Genomic DNA, 18774 nt, shown 5'->3' on the forward strand with positions numbered 1-18774 from the left:
ATTTAGAGAGCTGTTTTTTATTTTCAGGGTGTTCCAGTTGCACTGAGCGGCAGAGATATGATTGGCATAGCTAAGACTGGCAGTGGCAAAACAGCAGCCTTTATTTGGCCAATGTTGATTCACATCATGGATCAAAAAGAACTGGAACTGGGTGATGGTCCCATTGCAGTGATTGTGTGCCCAACCAGAGAGCTTTGCCAGCAGGTAGGTGTATATAATGTATAAGTGCAGGGTGGGTTTGATTTTAATACAATCAGTTTAAATCACTGGTCAGGAAGCCTTGATTTAATCATTGCTTTTTACAAAAAGTGCTTTCTTGTTGTTTGATATCCTTTATTCATTTATTCATTTCTGGAAACTTTACACTTTTAGAGAAAGGTAAGGGCTTGACTCTGTACACAAATTTGCAGAAAAACAAGGGCTGATGGGCAGGTAATCAGGTCTATTATCTCTCATCTCCATATACTGCTGTTAAGAAGGATGTTATCTGTGGAGAGACAAATCCACAGTTTGAGAACTGAAACTAAGCATCACAGAGATGCTTAATGGGATCTTCTAGACTGAGCATTGAGTCCCACAGGGTAGAGTGGTTTTCTTTAATCTTTACTAATCTATAGAGGAGCCTCTGGGAACCCCATAAGATTGGACTCCTAATATATAGTCCATGGCCTGTTGTGACCTATTTATAAAACCCTTTTAAAAGGGTTACATGAATATATTGTTTTAAATAGTATATAATTATAAGTTATAATCCCTGTTCCATGATATCTTTGAGCTTTAACATATTTTAAATTAAAACTATCTTTAATATAGGTGTATTTAAAAAGCAAAACCAAACCCTTATAAAAAAATATATATATCTAATTTTAAATTTAAAAAAAAATCCATTTTTTTAATTTTGTTTAAAACCTTTACTTTTATTCACCCTGTGTAAGTGCCCCTCTATTTCCTTATAAACACAGGAAGTCTTTAGCAGGAGAAGTTAGCAGAGAAACTACAGTGCCTGTTGGAAAAGATTATCCTGTGTATTAATAACTTGTTTTAGTATTTAAGCTAGTACTGTACACCAGTGGTGCTCAATCTGTGGCCCATGGAACTGTCATGTGGTATGTAGGTTGACCTACAGATCAGATGAAATGACTGTGCATGTGGATCAGGCCAGTATGTGGAGCTGATTCATTGCCAGGGCTGGCACACAGAGCTATGTTTAACAAAGGATCCGGGAATACCCCAAAGCTGCAAAGTGGAATGACAAAGAGCGGTTGAACCCCACTGATGATGGATGTCTCAGTTCCCTTCCGGTCACTACCCCACAAGTCTTGAGGTTGGCCAACCACCTTGACCTCTTCTGTCTCTGGATTTAGCTTCAAGTGGTACATCTGTATCTCATTCCCAGTTTTATCCAGGCACTAGGTAAGGACTGAGACTGCAGGGCTTGGGTCAGATCAAAAGGAGAAGGAGAGAGGAATCAGTGTTGTCAGTAATACTGATGGCACCTTACTCCCAGTCTCCATGTAATTTCATCCAGCAGCCAAGGATACACAGTTAACGAGAAGGGCAACAAGATGGAACCTTTGAGATCCCAGAGAAAAAGTCCCGCAGCCAGCATTTCTCAGCCAGCAGCAAAAGCCTAGCAGCCTAGGGGAGGGGGGAAGGTCACAGAAGGGACAGGGAGAGGAGAGAGCTTGGGGATGGGTAGGGGAGGGGCTGTTTGTTCCTCCAAGTGGGAAAACTGGTGTTGGAGGCAAAGAGGGAACATGCGTGGAGGAGCAAACCCCCTCCTCCACCCAGTGTCAGGGCCATTTGCCAAGGCAGCCCCCAAGTTCCTTAACATTCCATGCCCCAGTTTTCCTGCCAGGAGGAACAAACAGCCCCTACCCATCCCCAAGCTCTTTCTGTCCCTTTTGTGACTCCTTCCCCTGCCCCCTCCCCTGGGCTGCTGTGCTTTTGCTGCTGACTGAGGAATGCTTTTGGCAGCTGTCGGAGGGCCAAGAACTCTGCTCCTGCAATTAAACTTTGCCCTAAACCTGCCCCCTCAGCCAGTTGGGAAGCATAGGGGGCACCACAGTCTGGGTTAAAAAATGGTGGCCCCTGCCATAATATTAGTGAGCTGGGCCTGTAATTTAAAACAGGCCCTACTTGTGATCAAAGACTGCTAATGTTTTTAGAGGATCAGCAGGGTATGGTGTTTCCCCTGTTTATCTCTAAGTAAACATTATTGACCAAAGCCACAAATACAGTCTCCTTACTATACCCAGGACAAAAACCAGACTAATAGGAGTCCAGGAATCTGAGGCTGTCCAGCTGCATCTGGAGCTGTAGGGTTTAATAACCTTCTCCAAAAAATGGGGTTGGAGACCACGTGGCAGCAGAAGGGATCTTTAAGTTGGGACTGGGTAATTGTTGACTTAAGAATGTCTGGTACCTTGCCCTCCGAAAGGGAGGCACTGACAACTCCCTCCAACAGTGGCCCTAGTTTCCACTGGCTGACTTTTACAAGCCAAGACAGGCACAGGTTGAGGTCACAGCATGTTGCCCGTGTCCCCCAAACACATCGTTTGCACTGGTGGGTAAAAACAAGGTACTGCACGTGGGGAGGAAAATCCAGGCTGGGGAACTCCCTCCTCAGTGCAGAGGCAGAAAAGGATATTGGAGTCATTATTGATGCCAAGATGAACATGGGCCGGCAGTGTGGGGACGCTGTCATGCATCCACAGATGCATCTCAAGCAGGTCTAAGGAGGTGATCCTCCCCCTGTATGCGACACTAGTCAGGCTGCAGTTGGAGTACTGCATCCAGTTCTGGGCGCCGCACTTCAGGAGGGATGTGGCCAGCATCAAGAGGGTCCAGAGGAGGGTCACCCGCATGATCAGGGGTCAGCAGGGCAGGCCCTACAAGGAGAGGCTAAGGGACCTGAACCTGTTCAGCCTCCACAAGAGAAGGCTGAGGGGGGATCTGGTGGCCATTTACAAACTGGCTGGGGAGACCAGCAGGCATTGGGGGAGTCCCTGTTCCCCCGAGCACTACCAGGAGTGACAAGATATAACGGTCACAAGCTGGCAGAGGGTAGATTCAAGCTAGATATCAGGAGGCGCTACTTCACTGTCAGGGCAGCTAGGATCTGGAACCAACTTCCAAGAGAAGTGGTGCTGGCTCCTACCCTGGGGTCCTTAAGAGGAGGCTGGATGAACACTTTGCCAGGGTCGTTTGACCCCAGTACTCTCTCCTGCCAAGGCGGGGGGTTGGATTTGCTGATCTGCTCAGGTCCCCTCCAACCCTACCAGCTATGAAACAATTGAAGCTGAGTTTTATAAACCTAGCAAAACCGAGTTTCCTCAACCTGAGCTAGGACTCTGCAGCTAAACTGACATTCCCCCAGCTATGCCAGATATGAGTGGTTTTTTGTCTGCAGAGGTGGCAATACCTATTACAGTGGACTGTGAATTACTGCCATTTCCAGGCAGAGATGACCTGGATTTAGCAGGCCATTCCTCAGCCAGAACCATTCTACCAGGTAGCACTTCGAAGATGCTGTGGCCTTGGTCCATCCCCACCCACCTGAATTGGGCCCATTACCTTCCTGGAACTGTGCTAGCTGGCTCATCATCAGGCTCCCCACAGGTCCAGAAATTTGGCAGCAAGGCAGTAGCAATTAACATTTCCTCCACTCCCCCCCACTGCCAAATTTTTTGGACCTTTGGGGAGCACAATAGGCTCAATGACATGGCTGCATGGACTGGATTTGGCTTGTAAACCAGGGTTGAGCACCTGTGGCATAGTCCTTTAAAAATAATCTGTGTGGCAACCATTTGGCTTTGGCATGGGTCAAGAAAGAGCCACCTGAATTCTAACTACCTACCCTTGAGTGTATTTCAGTTACCCTGTGTGCAAGGGGGATCTGTGCCACTGCAGCAGTGGGAATGCAGATGCCTTGGTGCCACTGTATCTGTGACTGAGGTCATTGTGCTCTTACAGTGTTTGGCAAGGCCATTGGTGAAGTAAGAATTAAGGTCAGTGTGAATGTTCCCCAGAATTCTAGAATCCCACCAGCTCCATGAGTCTCTAGGGGAAGACCAACTTAACTGGTCCATCACCTTGCTGGGACATTGGGGAATAGGGATCTGGACCTTTAGAAGATAATGGTCTGACCTTGACAGAAGTGTCTTAATGACACCCCCCCATGACTGGACATTTTGTTTCCAGTTACGTGCAAAACATTAAGTGCAACATTTACCTTGCCTCATGTATCAGTCCAGTTATTATCTGGGATAGCTCCCTTGTCAGGTGTCCACTGACCATATCTCCTATGTAACCCAGACACAGGGCACCAAGTGCCTTCTGTGCCTCTTGACATTTTTCTTCCCCCCTCCCATCATATCTTCCCCTGTCCAGCTCAATCCCAGCAGGTACAGTTGCAACCTCTAACTGGTGCCCGCCACTTTCTTCCAACTCCTGGCAATTTTTGCAGTATCCCAGTGTAGTTCCTGTGTTTTAATGAGAATACAGTAGAACAGTTTATATCCAATATGCACCTTTTGGGACATTGTTGGGGTTCATGTTTGTAGTGTGATAGATACTCTGGATCAAATTTTGCAGTTGGATGCATGCGTTGCCTCCCATGGAAGATAATGGATGTAGCAAATTATGTGTAGGTGAGCAAAACTCAGTCTTCAGAGTGATTAATATATTTTCTTGCGTTACATTAAGCCCTGGTCTCTGACAGTGGAATAGAAGAACTGAATCATGTTTTCAAAAAAGGGGCACCCTCTTGAGTCTCACAAAGCTGAGTTGTGTTTTGTCTTGTTTACAACTTCCAGATCCATTCAGAATGCAAGCGCTTTGGTAAAGCATATAACTTACGCTCTGTAGCAGTGTATGGTGGTGGAAGTATGTGGGAACAAGCAAAGGCTCTTCAGGAAGGAGCGGAGATAGTGGTCTGCACACCAGTGAGTACCTCCCATGCTGACAGAATGTGTTTCTTTTGATGACACTGGCAAACTGGTATGATGATACCAGAGAATTATGGGGAACCATAACAAACTTGCTGTGTGATTTGTTACATCAGCAGTCACCAACTGGTGGATCTCGATCCACCAGGAGGTCTCGGAGCCTCTTGGAGTCAATCCGAGGCTGGGGAGGGAGGGGGCTGAATGTCCATGTACATGCTCATGCGCACCCCAACCCAGCAGGTTAGTACATGGGGGAGGGAAGGGGGATGGGGCGCTGCAGTGCATGGTAGATCTTGGGTTGCTTTAAATGTCATAGGTAATCTCCTACTTAAAGGTTGGAGGCCACTGCTTTACACCTTTTCCTCTTAATGTTGCTTGCATAATCTTTAAATAAGAGAAAGAAAAGATTGAATTAATAGGATTGATTATTGATTCAATAGGAGTAGTATACAGTACCAGCACTCAATTTCTAATTCCTAACACTGTAACCAACATTTTCTAAATTTGACCAACTCCAGTGCTGACTTCCTGAATCTTCAGAAAGTGCATTACAGTAATACTGAGAGGTGTAAACATGTGATTCTGGTAGAATACTAACTCAGAAATCTGATGATAGTAATTTAAAAAGGCACCAGTGTCAACTTGTTTCACTGCTTATCAGTTATAAACAGCCAATTATTTTGAATCTTTAGGCACAATTTGAATAACCTACAACCACATAGTTTGTGCTGATGTCTGGAAGGGAAGAATTGGAGGGTCAGTTACTACACATCAAAAATATATTCAATTCCAGTTGTTTACATTTTGATGATGAAGATTGGGTAGCAGGGAAAATTAAGAGTACAGCAGGAGGATGAACCAAAGGAAACACAGCAGTAGCTGTTTATTGTAGATGTTATGGTTGAAGATAATGCATGAGCAGTTCTTGAACCAGTTATTGAGGGACTGAAAAAACCCCAGAGTATTGGCCGCCCAATGGGAGCAGCCAAATGTCCACAGTGCTGGAGCCCCAGCAGCACCGAGAACAAGCCCAGCACTGTGGGATTACAAAAAGAGTGGTCATTCCTCAAGGAAGCAATCCTAGGAGCACAAAGGAAGTCCATTTCTTTTAGTAAGAATCACAGCAAAAGGGCTGGGAGAGCTCAGCAGGGGGGAGTCATGGACCTACTGAAATCGAAAAGAGAAGCTTATAAGGGATGGGAGTCAGAAATTACCACTAAAGAGGAGTACACAGCAATAGCCTGCACCTGTAGGGAGTGAATTAGAAAGGAAAAGGCAGAAACCAAATTCAAATTGGCAACGGGAATCAAGGACAACAAAAAGTCCTCCTTTTGATATGTAGGAAGTCAGAGACAAAATAAGGGAAGCATAGGGTCCCTGATGAAGGAAATGGGACAGCTGATAAGTGACACTCAGGAGAAAACTGAACTCCTAAATGAATACTTTGCATCGGTATTCTACAGTATAAACATGAGCCACCAATGCAATGCTGTAGCTGGCAGAGCAGATCAAACACTGACATGCATCTACCAGTGCATCTCAAGCAAGACTAAGGATGTCATCCCCTCTCTACTCGGCCTTGGTGAGACTGCACCTGGAGTACTGCATCCAGTTCTGGGCGGCGCACTTCAGGAAGGATGTGGAGAAGCTTGAGAGAATCCAAAGCAGGGCCATGCACATGATTAGAGATCTGGAGACCAGGTCATGTAAAGAAAGGCTGAAAGACATGGGACTGTTCAGCCTGGAGAAGAGAAGACTTAAAGGGGACTTGGTGACAGCCTATAAGTATATCAAGGGCGTACATCAGAGCCTGGGGGAGAAGCTGTTCACCAAGTCACCTCGGGGGAAGACAATAAACAATGGGCACAAACTGACTGAAGATGGTTTCAGATTGGACATAAGGAAAAACTTGTATACAATTCAAGTGCCAAGGGTCTGAAACAGATTTGGCCTCCCCCACTACCCCCCTCCCGAGGTGGTAGTCATCTACCCTGGCAATTTTCAAAAAGTGTCTTGATGCCCACCTTGCTGGAGTCATCTGATCCTGGCAGTCTTTTCTGCCCAGGTGCAGGGAGGCTGTACCTGATGATGTTGTAAGTTTCCTTCCAGCCCCTAACATCTATGAACCTATGACATTTGAAGGGTTTAATTACCTGTCTCCAAATATTCTTGTGAAAATCTAGCCATCAGATATAGTGTTAATAGGGGCAGTCATTGGGTGCATTTAGAATCTTCTTTCCACTGACTTGTGTATATATATAATGTGTACATTAGTGCCATCTTCTGTTGCAAGCCTCTGTTTTAGTATTAAGATTATTTATACTGGGTGAGGACTAAATTCCAAAGCCAGATGCATGCAGTTCATATTCCAAATACCACATGTTATGCTTACATGCTGTGGGTTTGAATGTTTTGTTTTTGATAGGGTCGCTTGATTGATCATGTGAAGAAGAAAGCTACCAATCTTCAGAGGGTCTCGTATCTTGTATTTGATGAAGCAGATCGAATGTTTGATATGGGTTTCGGTATGTACTGAAAAAACCCCTCTCTGCCATGCTTTAAAATACTGGTGCTCAGTGGTCAAGCTGATTTGGCTGTCTAGAACTCCTGTAGCTTAACAGAACATAGGTATTCATCGTCAAAAGTCTACATGGACAGAACCTTTTGGAGGTTTGTGTTTAAAGTTCGTCTCCTATTGCCATAAGTGTGAAGGGACCAGTGCAGCCTAATGGAACAAACACTGGGAATAGGATTCAGGAACTCCTGGGTTCTGATCCTAATTTTTATCTCTGACTGTGGGCTGCACAGCATTGCAGTATAAAATTGGGGTCACCATAACAGATGCCTACTTCACAAAAGTATTGTGTTGGATTACCTAATGTTTGTCCGGGTCTTTGAATTTGTGGATGGCTTCATCTTCTTTTTAAAAAGCCCAGTGCTTTGATAGCTTGGACTTTGCATGAGAGGAAACACACCAAAGTGGAGGAAAGCATTTCATTAGTAACTACATATAGCTTGTAAGTCACAATTACATAAAGGCTCTTCAGTCTGTTTGACTGAGTGCCAATAACCACCATTTCAAGGAAGGTGAAATGCTAAATATTGAATATGATAGCTTTGAAGTTGCCATCTGAGCTATTTTGCCAGCTATTTAGTGCAGAAAGTTAAGCAGAATATTGGTTACAACAGCCTCAAAATTCTACTTGTGAGTGTGACCAGATGAAAAAAGACTATCATAAATAGAAACGTATAACATAGTAAATAGAAAATTTTATACTTGTGCATCTTCATAATCATTTGGGAAGAATGACTTGATGTAACTTTTAAAAAAAAAAGTACACACCTCATGGAATAATTCTTATTTTTTCTGCTTTTGTTTTGGGACTTTGAGGCATGGGGTCTCTTTTCTTGTTCATCCCAGTCAGGGATGCATGCCCCAACATCTCCAGTCATTGACTTTTGTATTAGGGTCACTCAGAGTTGGGAGTGGAAGGACCTTAGGCACTGGACCTCCATGGTACCCTCATTTTTGGCAGCAGTATTTGGCCTATATCCCATGTTAGCTCTACACTCAGGTAGTGCTAATCCTCAGGATGGAAAATCAGTAGACCTCCTCAAAAACTATAATGCTGTTTTACAAGCAGAGACATAAAGAAAACAGATGCTCGTAGCAGAACCAAAGTATCTATTCTGTCTGATGTAAAGCATTTAGTCTTTCTTCCATCTTTTTAATGATCTGGTTGAAAATTGCCTATCTGTAATTGGAATGAGCTGTTATTCTGAACACCAAGTTTTACAGTGGGCCTTAATGGAATGGAATCTTCTTTAGACTTCAGCTTATGGCAAGTTCTTAATTTTTTTTTTGTAATCCATTGTATGCTTAGCAGTCTTGACTAAATTTCCTTCTAGTGGTTAACAAAATTAATGCTAAATTCTATATCATGGACTTTTTTTTTCTCTTTCGTAGAATACCAGGTCAGATCAATTGCCAGCCATGTGCGTCCAGACAGACAAAGTAAGTACAACTATGCTTCAAAACAACTACCATGGGGGCAAGTCAAGAGTTCTGGAGCCAGGGCTCTGAGATCCTCTTTCTCTGCATAATTCCTCGTCTCTGAATTATGCTGTTATTTCAGACAAATCACTTAGGCCTAGATTTTTAAAAACATTTAGCAGCTCCCATTACCCTCAGTAACAGCTGCTGCATGCAGAGCACTTTTGAAAATTGGCTTCAGTTTTTGACCCTTATGTGTAAAGTACTGAAGTCTAAGGTGATTTGATTAATTAATTTAATATATGAATGTGCTTTGATCTTCTGATGAGAACCACCATAGAAGTATGAAGCACCATTACATTCTTTTCTCATAATGTTTTCAGATAATCAAATAAATGCTCTTATTTTTAGCATTTCCTGTCTATTTAGTGTGTTCTTATTAAATTTATGTGCTTGATGTGTATTTCTGTTAGAGATTGGACGGATATTTGCTTTAAATGTGGTAAAAATAGAATATAACTTAGAATCCCTATTACCCAGAACAGATTTTATAAAGAAATATAAGAACAATCTGTAAGACCTATAAAGTGTTTTCATGTAGAAAGGGAACTTATTCAGCCTTAAATATTCTTTTCTTTATAGCTCTCTTGTTCAGTGCTACTTTCCGAAAGAAAATTGAGAAATTGGCAAGAGATATCCTGATAGACCCAATTCGCGTGGTGCAGGGAGACATTGGAGAGGTAATTTCACAGCTTTGTTTCTGAAGGAGAATGCTGAGGTGAATTTGATGAATTCTGTGATGGAAATAGCTTGTGTTCTTAAATAAAAAAGCAAATAATTATTCATTTAAAAAAAAAAGTTTTTACATGTTTCTAGCCTGCTTTTGTGGCAATGACTTAATGTCTCAGTAATGGAAGCTGTTATCAATGGGTGAAGCAATGCCAATGTCATAATGTTTACTCTTTTTTTTTAAAGGCAAACAACCCCCACAAAGAAAATTACTCAGATTGTTAAATCAAATGTGTTCCTGTTGTTTGCAATTTATTTTACTGATTTTATTTATATTCCAAATACAGCTTACACCAGACCAAGCACGTGTAAATGTCCCAATCTGTGGTTTACAGTTGTGCAATTAAAAGCACAGTAGCATTAAACCTATAATAGCATCCTCTTCCAGTTGCTGTATCTTATCTCAGAATACTATTTAACAATGCAGTGCTGCTCAGATGAGAGCTTTGTCTTTAGCATAGATAGAAACAGGGCTTAATGTTCTGTGCTGTCTTTTGTTGTCAAAATATGTTTAGCTCATTAGTGAGGCTGGTGACATGCTAAAGGTTTAGATCCCTCTCATCTAAACTTTGTCAAATTTTCTCCTAATCAACTTTAAGAAAAAAGGTAGAATTAAATTAATTCCGTCAGTGGGGGATGGACGGGTAATTTTAATTCTGTCTGTGCTAGTTCAGTAGTTTTATTTCTGTCAGTCTGGGAATCGCATGGATAAATTCCTGTCCTTTGCCTTGAAACCACAAATGATCAATTTAATTTTTGCACAGATGTTGCAATTAAGGCTGCTCATGAAACTGATATAATGGCTTCCAGCTGGCTTATGTGGGGATTCTTATTACAGTCTTGCTTGGTGACAGCATATGAGCTATATGTTAGCTAAATTGTTCAATAAAGTGAGAGGTATACACCTGTTCTGAAGAAATTTTGCAGGTAATATATTCACTTTGAAAATTGCTAAGGAATTTTATTATTTAACAGGTCACTTTCAAAACAGTCATGCCCTAAGGGAAACCTGTCTGTATTGCTTCAAATGGCATCACTCACAACACCTTATGTTATATTAATAAAATAATTAATGGCTGATCTAGGCCTTGGGCTTTCAGCTTGCTAGGCAAGCGTTTTGATTTTGAGGAAAGAAGTCATATTGGCTGCTTACAGATATTAAAAAAACCCAAAAGAACAGAGCTTTAAACTCAGTGTGCTCCTGCACCAAGCCCAGCACATACGCAGAAGAGGCATCACAATAGTTGGACCTGACTCATCCAATGTCTGTATAGATCAGGCACTTTAGCAGGGCTTTTTGGCGCTTTTATTTAATAGCTGATTGAATCAGCTTTAGATAAGTGCCAAAAAGCCCTGCTGAAGTGCCTGATCTATATAGACACTGTGGAGCCGAGTCAACCTAATGCACTGCTTTTCTGGTAAAGCACAGGAAGTTTGTTTAATTTAATTAAATAGAATTTTATTTTATTTTATTTTTTAACATCTGTAAGCAGCCTGTGATATTTGTCAGGCAGTTTTACTTCTGTTGTTGAATGTTCTGGTTTCTTTTGGGCACAATTACTACTATGTTTTGAAAGTATGAGATGCTATATATGAGAACGTATGCAACTAAGGAAAAATCTAAGGAGCCCAAAATAGTGTTGTTCACCATCTTTCAGCTCCTGAACCTGACAAACATGGTGCTTTACCCTGATTTAACTGAGATGTCATAGTTCCTGGAGGTTTCTTCTTCAGGTTAAGCGCAAGTGATTTTTCTGTTAAGTGCCTCCCCGCTAAATATCCTTAGACCAGATTATCCCCTTGTCCCTGGTCCTTTGCTGGCTTGGACTATGGACAAATATACATCTGTAACTGCCTCAAAAGAGAGGGAAGCTGCTGCTTGGGGAGCTGTTACATGTGCATGAGCGTGTAGTATTACCAGTCTAGGATGACTGCTTCAACTTTGGCCCTGCCTCATTCAGGGTCTAAGTTAGGGCGTTATAGCTTACTTGTATCACTCAAACAGATGTAACATACCCTAACATGTTCTGCATACTCTTCCCTTTCCTTTTTCTGAAGCAGCTGCAAAGGTCCATTTGTCCCTACTTTTAGTCTGGCCCTTTTAGATGTTAGTAAAATCACTCATGTTTGGATGGAAACAGCAAATATGCTCTTTTAAATCTGTAGGGCAGGGGTTCTTAAACTGTGGGGGGGTCACAAGCAACTTAAAAGTGGTTTACAAACTTCTCTTACCTCCCTAGAAGCGGTGGCACAGGGGGCAGGGCCGTTGCTGCCATCCAGCACTCCATGCCACCACTGTGCGCTGCTCCCATGCCGTGTCCAGCCAGTCAACAGGTGGGGTGGGGGGAGGTCCCCTCGTGGCTGACTGGCCGACTTAGCCATGGGGAAGCGGTGTGCAGCAGTGGCCCTGCCCCCTGCGCCACCACTTCTAGGGAGGGAAAAGAAGTTTGCAAACCACTTTTAAGCTGCTGGCTGCCGGGATGTCATGGTATCAAAGTTTGAGAAACCCTGGTGTAGGGCATTAAAAGGCATCATGGCAAAGTGTATCCTTTGCTTTTCCCAGGTTTATGGAAGAGTAGCTCAGTTAATCCTTGCCTTTATGCACCATTAGGTTAAAGTATTCAGGGGTTAGGCAGGAGAAGCAAATACAAATTGAAATGGAACTTTTCCAAGTGAACCCACTTCAGCCTACTGCCCCAGTCTGAATCCCTGCGTCACGTTCCTTGTCTGCTTCATGCTTGCTTCAGCATGCAAGGTAATAACTTTGCCTTCTTGCTCTTCCCAACAGGCAAATGAAGATGTTACTCAGATTGTAGAGATTTTCCTCTCTGGCCCTACCAAGTGGAACTGGCTGACTCGACGCCTGGTGGAGTTCACTTCTTCTGGGAGTGTTCTCCTGTTTGTCACCAAGAAAGCAAATGCAGAAGAGCTAGCCAATAATCTCAAGCAGGAGGGTCATAATCTAGGCCTCCTTCATGGTGATATGGACCAGAGTGAAAGGAATAAAGTCATTTCAGAATTTAAGAAAAAGGGAATCCCAATACTGGTTGCTACTGATGTGGCAGGTAAGGAATATATTTCTTATTGGAGTATACTCAAGTTGGCTGTCTCAACAGAATGGCTAAGGAATCAGTGGAGGAAAGAGGTATTGCTACATGAACATTTAAACCTAGTGAGAGCAACATGGAGGAGCTAACACAAGTCTTCTTCCAGGTAGACTTTTTAGTGGGATCATATACAAGTAGAGTGGACAGAGAAGACGACTATCCCATTTCACAGCATCTTCCAGGTTTTTCAATTTTGGTTTTGCTTCACATTAGAATTGAAAACAAAACCCTCTGGATGGTTTTATGAAAAAATCTGTTTCAGGAGAAAAGTGGATGAATGAATGCCGCTGCTAATCTGGCTACCAGCCTAGGTTGTGGGCAGAGGCAACCCAAGCAGGGTGCGGGGCCCAGGGCAAATCAGCCCATGGAGGGCCCTGCCCCTACTCCAATCCCCAACCCAAAGAATCTGCCACCGTCATCAGCAGCATTGGCTTGTGGGGGGTAGCAAGCAGCTGGACATGGAGCCACTGCTTTGCCTAGCTCCATGAAGCCACTGCTCTGCCTGGCTCCATGGGACCCCCCAAAGCACGGGGCCAGAGGCAGTCACCCCAAATCACTTCATATCAGACAGCCTAGAGCCATGAAAATGGGTCTCCCACAATTCAGGCTTCCCTGACCACCCAAATGTTTTGGCTTCACCAAAACACCTAAAAGGTTTAAAAAAAAGAAAAAAAAAAAAAGTTATGGCCAGCTCTATCTACAGGGCAGTTGTGTCCATACGTAGCAAGTGAGACGACTGTTATGGTAGGCAGCAGAGGCGGGAGTTTGTTTTAGGGATCAAGGCTTACGTTCAGTTCCGTTGATTTGTGTGACGTCAGCTTAGTCATTCAAACTTTCTATACCTTGGTTTTTGCATCTGAAATCAACTAATTTCCTCCCAGCAAGCACCTGATACTTAGTAAGAGAGTATTTATAGAGTTCTTTGAGGACCTGGAATGACAGGAACTGGAGAAGGGAAAGGGTTAATGCTGATTAATGTACACGCAGTCTCTGCCTTCAGTAGCACAGCTTGTGTAGCTATGTGTATAACTTGTTATAGACCTTTCCAGCGCGCACACATACATAAGAAGGGTTGACCATTGCCAACTTAGGGACAATAATCATATGATTTCCAAGACACTGCTGGAAATGGGTCTAAGTTTCAGTCTTTTCAAATTATTAAACTATGTAGAGGGAGGTATGCTCACCAGTTTACTCTAAGGAAGTTAACTTCTCCCTTCTGAAGTGCTGGCTATCCAGTAACTTGGCCAGTAGAGACATTGTATATTCTTGTAGGAGTTCTGGACATTTGAATAAACAACATGGAGTTTATTTGCTGCATTTTCTAGTAAGAAACCTCTGTTGTCCACTATCCTGTTAACTTGGGAATGAATGAAAATTGTTACAGTGGGGCTAGATATTGCTACGCTTTGGTTAACCAGGGCTTTCAGCTGTTACTGAAGACTGGCTTGGATTTTGCTGTAGTGGAAAACTTTAATTCACTCAAAGTGTGTAAAGTGGAGCACAGTGGTTGAATGGGACATCTTCATAGTAATTCAGGGTAATCAAATTAATCATCATGTCACTTTGTGTTGCAGCTCGTGGTTTGGATATTCCTTCTATTAAGACTGTGGTCAATTATGATGTGGCCCGGGACATAGATACCCACACCCACAGAATTGGACGCACAGGCAGAGCAGGCGAGAAGGGAGTAGCCTACACTTTGCTGACTCCCAAGGACAGTAATTTTGCTGGTGATCTTGTCAGAAATCTGGAAGGTGCCAATCAGCATGTTTCGAAAGAGCTGTTGGACCTTGCAATGCAGGTATAAACAAAAAAGTCTTTAGGGGGAAGGATCCTTTGGTGGATCTTAAAAGGATCGTTCAGAGGGTTGTGCAAGGGGTGAATTGGGTGTTTGCCACTGTCAGTGTAAAAACAACCTAAATGTGTGTCCTCAGCTGAGTAATCTCAGTTCTAAGTCTGCTGGGCCCTCTTGATTCCCAGTGCACTGGTTCATGATATTTAGCTTTCACCTTGCATCATTTGGTAGGTATCAAGTTGACCTGGCTTTCAGCACCTGCGCTTCCAAAGTCTAGCCTTCTGCCTTTTCCATGGCCTTTGAGAGAGCTTGCTTTCTCACAAGAGTCATGAAGTCTCTGGACCAGAATGTATGCTCCATTTGTTAGAGGTGCCCCAATACATCAGTCCAATAACGGATTGGTACTGATATAAAGAAATCTGGCTGTATCGGATATTGGCCCGATGGGGCCAATAATTTGGCCAATAAATGCCTGTGCTGTAGTGGAAAGGGAGGGGGAGGGAAGGGGCATTGGGGGTGCAGATCAATGCCCCCTGCAATGAGGGAGGGGGCAGGGGCATGCACTGCTGGGTTGGGGGGGAGGTGGAGCTGCGGCTTGTGGAGGGGAGGCAGCTCCTGCTGCTGCTTGCACCCTGGGGGTGGGGGGCAGGGCAGGGCATGTGCCCCCCAGATCTGCATTGGATGGGCTGGCATCAGAGTGGGCACAGGTGTTGCTGGGAGGATGCTGCATCCAGCCCAAACTTGGCTGCTGCTCTGCTCCCAGCACCAACGCCCCCAGCCGCTCAACGCCCCGCCTCCACCCATGTGGGTGGCAGCGCTGGAAGCGGAGTGGAGGCTATATTTGGGGTGGATGCAGTGTCCTCCCAGTGCCTCTAGTGCCCGCTCTGAGCCCAGCCCCCTCTGGGAAAAGTTACACACAGCCCCAGCTACAGCCCACCCTGCCAACAAGCAGGTGCAACCATCTCTTACAAAACTCTGGGGATAGCTTATGGGCATAGACCCACGGCTTACTAACCTTATGCTGTTTTTGCAGCACCTTTTCATCCACTGGGTTTTAAAAACTGCTTGGTCAGTCAGTGGGGTGAATTGATAAATCCAATGGGGGGATTTTTTTCACATTTAAGAAAGCCTTCTTCTGTTGCATGCAGAACCCCTGGTTCCGGAAATCCCGTTTCAAGGGAGGAAAAGGCAAGAAGCTGAACATTGGAGGTGGTGGCTTGGGATACCGTGAACGCCCCGGCCTGGGCTCAGAAAATTCTGTAAGTACAGAGGAATTGGGAGATATTTTCATAGCTTTGAAACTGTATAAACTTAGAACTGGCATCTTTCACATTGAAAATCCTGAATTATGGTAGGGTAGCTTCACAGCATCTCCACACGGGGTTCAGTTGATTTTGGTTTACTGTCTCAGAATTTTGAAACTTTGTTTCTAAGATTCAGAGGCATTTCACACAATGCTCCTTGTGCTGCACACTCACCTTGTTGCCTCAGGTGACTTTGTTCAGAGTTACAACATAGGTCTTTGGGGTGAAGGGGGAGGACTTGATTCTAATTTGACTCATGAAGCAATTACCTATTTCAGAAAAACTCTGTGCTCTGAGAAGAGCTATTCCTTCAACAGTAACTGTGAATCTACTTGATCTGGAAGGCCATCCGCACATTAAGTGTTTGGCACCTAAAACTGTGTGGAATTGCATTACAACATTTGAAAACAGTCAGTTAGAGTCCTGTTAGCAGTAGAAAAACTGCTTACTGCTGACCTGATACTGGGCACAGTTTAACAGTAAGAATATTGAAAAAATGTCCTGCTCAGCAATAGTTCACTTTGCCCTCTTGTTGGTTCCTATTAAGGGGCAATGATGAATCTAAAAGGGAATCTTGTGCTCTGGGTTTGTGCCCATCTCTGCTTATTGACATTAGACTTTTCCCCAGATGTCTTTTCCTGTTTTATGAGTAAACCTCCAGATAGGAATCTTTGCTGTTATGGACTTCTCAGTCTGTTGGTAATATATATACATGTAGTGACTCAGGCTAGAATCTGAGGGGGGGCGGTGTTGGAGCACATCTCTCTGGCACATAGCCAGCATGGGCTGTTTGTTCACTTCGTCTTCCTGCTGCTCCTGAGGTCTCTGGGATTTGCAGTCCAGAATCACAGCAGCAGGACTCTGCAGGGTTGCTCATTGTTCCCTCTTCCTGCTTCCAGGTGTCTCTTTGTAATCCACAGTCACAGCCAGTAGTAAGTTTTTAGCAGGGCAAGGCAGCTCTGTACTGGGGGAAGGGAAGCTTAACCCCCCTCTCTGTTCCCCCCACAACCCCAGTCAGGGTTGCCTCCCCCAAACCCTGATGTGCAGACAGCACAGCACAGCCCAGGGCTGGAAAGCATGCTGGGAGACTGACACTTAACTTGAACCAGGAAGGAGTCTGGGACAGAAGTTTCATAAACTGGTCTGACCCAAATCAGTTAAGTCTGATAGTACATTCAACCAGGCTTATCTTAAACCAGTTTCAGCCATTTTGAAACTGGTTTATGTGCACTGAACTTCTGTTCTGTTACAGGTTTAAACCAGTGTCTGATTATTTAAACCAGTTTATGTGTAACTTCTGTTCCTAGCCAGGGATTGCTGGGCAACAGGATTCCTGAGCTCCATTCTTGGCCACTGAGGCTATAAACAGGTGGCATCTGTGGAGCAGGATCAGCTGTGCCATTTTACCGGGTGACGGACATTGCCTGTTTTCTCACGGGGTTGAGCTTCTCCTGCTCCTGGGGCTTCAGAAGTCTGGTCCTGCAGGCAAACTGACTTGGGGCACATCTCTATAAAAGAGAGAGCCCCAGGGTTGAGGCACAAACCTGCCTCTGTAAGCAGGGAACCCTTGCAGGTGCTCCTGGGATTTCAGGTACCTGATCCTGCATGCCCTTGGAGTATCCCAGTTGGGGAATTTCCAGAGGTGTACAGGATTTGGTCCCCTGTAGTTCCAGCTGCTCCTGCCTGGGGCAGCTGGACAGCCATAAAGCACACAGGCATCCATAAACTTTTTTAGGGTGGCAAAGGCAATATCTGTTTCCAGCCTGAGTCACTACAACTTACTTCTACAGGTGCACCAGTACATTGGTCCGATATCAGATCAGCACTGATATAAAAAAAAAAAAAATTGGCTTTATTGGAAATTGGCCTGATGTGGTTGATAATTTGGTGGATAAATGGCCTGTGCATGTGCACAGCTACAGGGCAGCACGTAGGTGGTGAGGAGCACAGCCTGGCAGCATGGAGAGCTGCTTGGAGCTGATAAGTCTGTTGTGGTGAAAGGGGAGGAGGGAGGGAAGAGGTGTGAGGGGGCAGATTAAGGCCCCTGCAGTGAGGGGGGGAATGGGGATGGGGCAGGCACTGCCCAGTGGGTGTTGAGGCACGGCATGGTGCCATGGCTCATCAAGAGCATGGACCCCGGGGAGTGGGGGGGCATGTGCCCCCAGATCTGTGTGGGGCAGAGTGGGGTGGCTGCCGCTGCAGGCCAGGGCCAGGGCTATTGGGCTCTTCCCGGCAGGGGGCTGGGCTAGGTGGCGCCACTGGAAGTGGGGCTATGGTGAATTTTGGGGTGGCTGCAGCCCCCTCCCCATAGCCCCTTCCCAGCATTGTCACTGTTTGTGCTGAGCACAGTCCGCCCCAGCCCGCAGCAGCAGCCCATCCCACACACACCCTGCACAGATCTGGGGGACACGCCCCCTATGCCCTCCTGGGGTGCGGGCAGCAATGGGAGCTGCCCTCCCCATGCCACCCATCAAGCTGCAGCTCTATCCCATGCCCTGTCCTGCCCTGGCTGGGCAGCATCTGCCCCAGCCCCACTCCTTCACCACGGAGGGCCTTGATCTGCCCCCTCACACACCCTTTCCTTCCCCCCTGCCCTTCCACCACAACAGATTTACCAGATGCACGCAGCTCTCCATGGTGTATTGAAAATTGGATTGGTATTGGCCGATAATGCCTCCTTAAATATCAGTATCAACCCAAAAAATCTCTTATCGGTGCACTCCTACTTACTTCATGCCTGTACTTCTGTTTTACCACAGTTAAAGTGTCAGTAGCAATCGTGTGCATTTCAGAGCTGATTAGTGGATCTGTGATCTTCTGTGAAAGACATCCT

At 44.8% G+C, this 18774-nt stretch overlaps 1 protein-coding gene across 2 annotated transcripts in view; it reads left to right on the forward strand.

Annotated features, from left to right (window-relative positions):
- The window catches only part of DDX42 (DEAD-box helicase 42), a 65653-nt gene that overhangs the window by 38294 nt on the left and 8585 nt on the right, over positions 1-18774 (forward strand). Inside the window, exons 11-18 of one of the 2 annotated variants that reach the window (XM_019523612.1) lie at positions 152-204; positions 4818-4946; positions 7375-7474; positions 8917-8964; positions 9586-9683; positions 12521-12797; positions 14417-14643; positions 15786-15896. In XM_019523612.1, coding sequence (XP_019379157.1) covers positions 152-204; positions 4818-4946; positions 7375-7474; positions 8917-8964; positions 9586-9683; positions 12521-12797; positions 14417-14643; positions 15786-15896 — 1043 coding nt within the window. Of the gene's footprint in view, positions 1-123; positions 205-4817; positions 4947-7374; positions 7475-8916; positions 8965-9585; positions 9684-12520; positions 12798-14416; positions 14644-15785; positions 15897-18774 lie in introns of both variants that reach the window. The other variant, XM_019523611.1, reaches the window with a different exon arrangement.

The sequence above is a fragment of the Gavialis gangeticus genome, unplaced genomic scaffold (genome assembly GCF_001723915.1).
Source record: "Gavialis gangeticus isolate Ggan-Ray unplaced genomic scaffold, GavGan_comp1, whole genome shotgun sequence".
NCBI classification, from domain to species: Eukaryota; Metazoa; Chordata; order Crocodylia; family Gavialidae; genus Gavialis; species Gavialis gangeticus.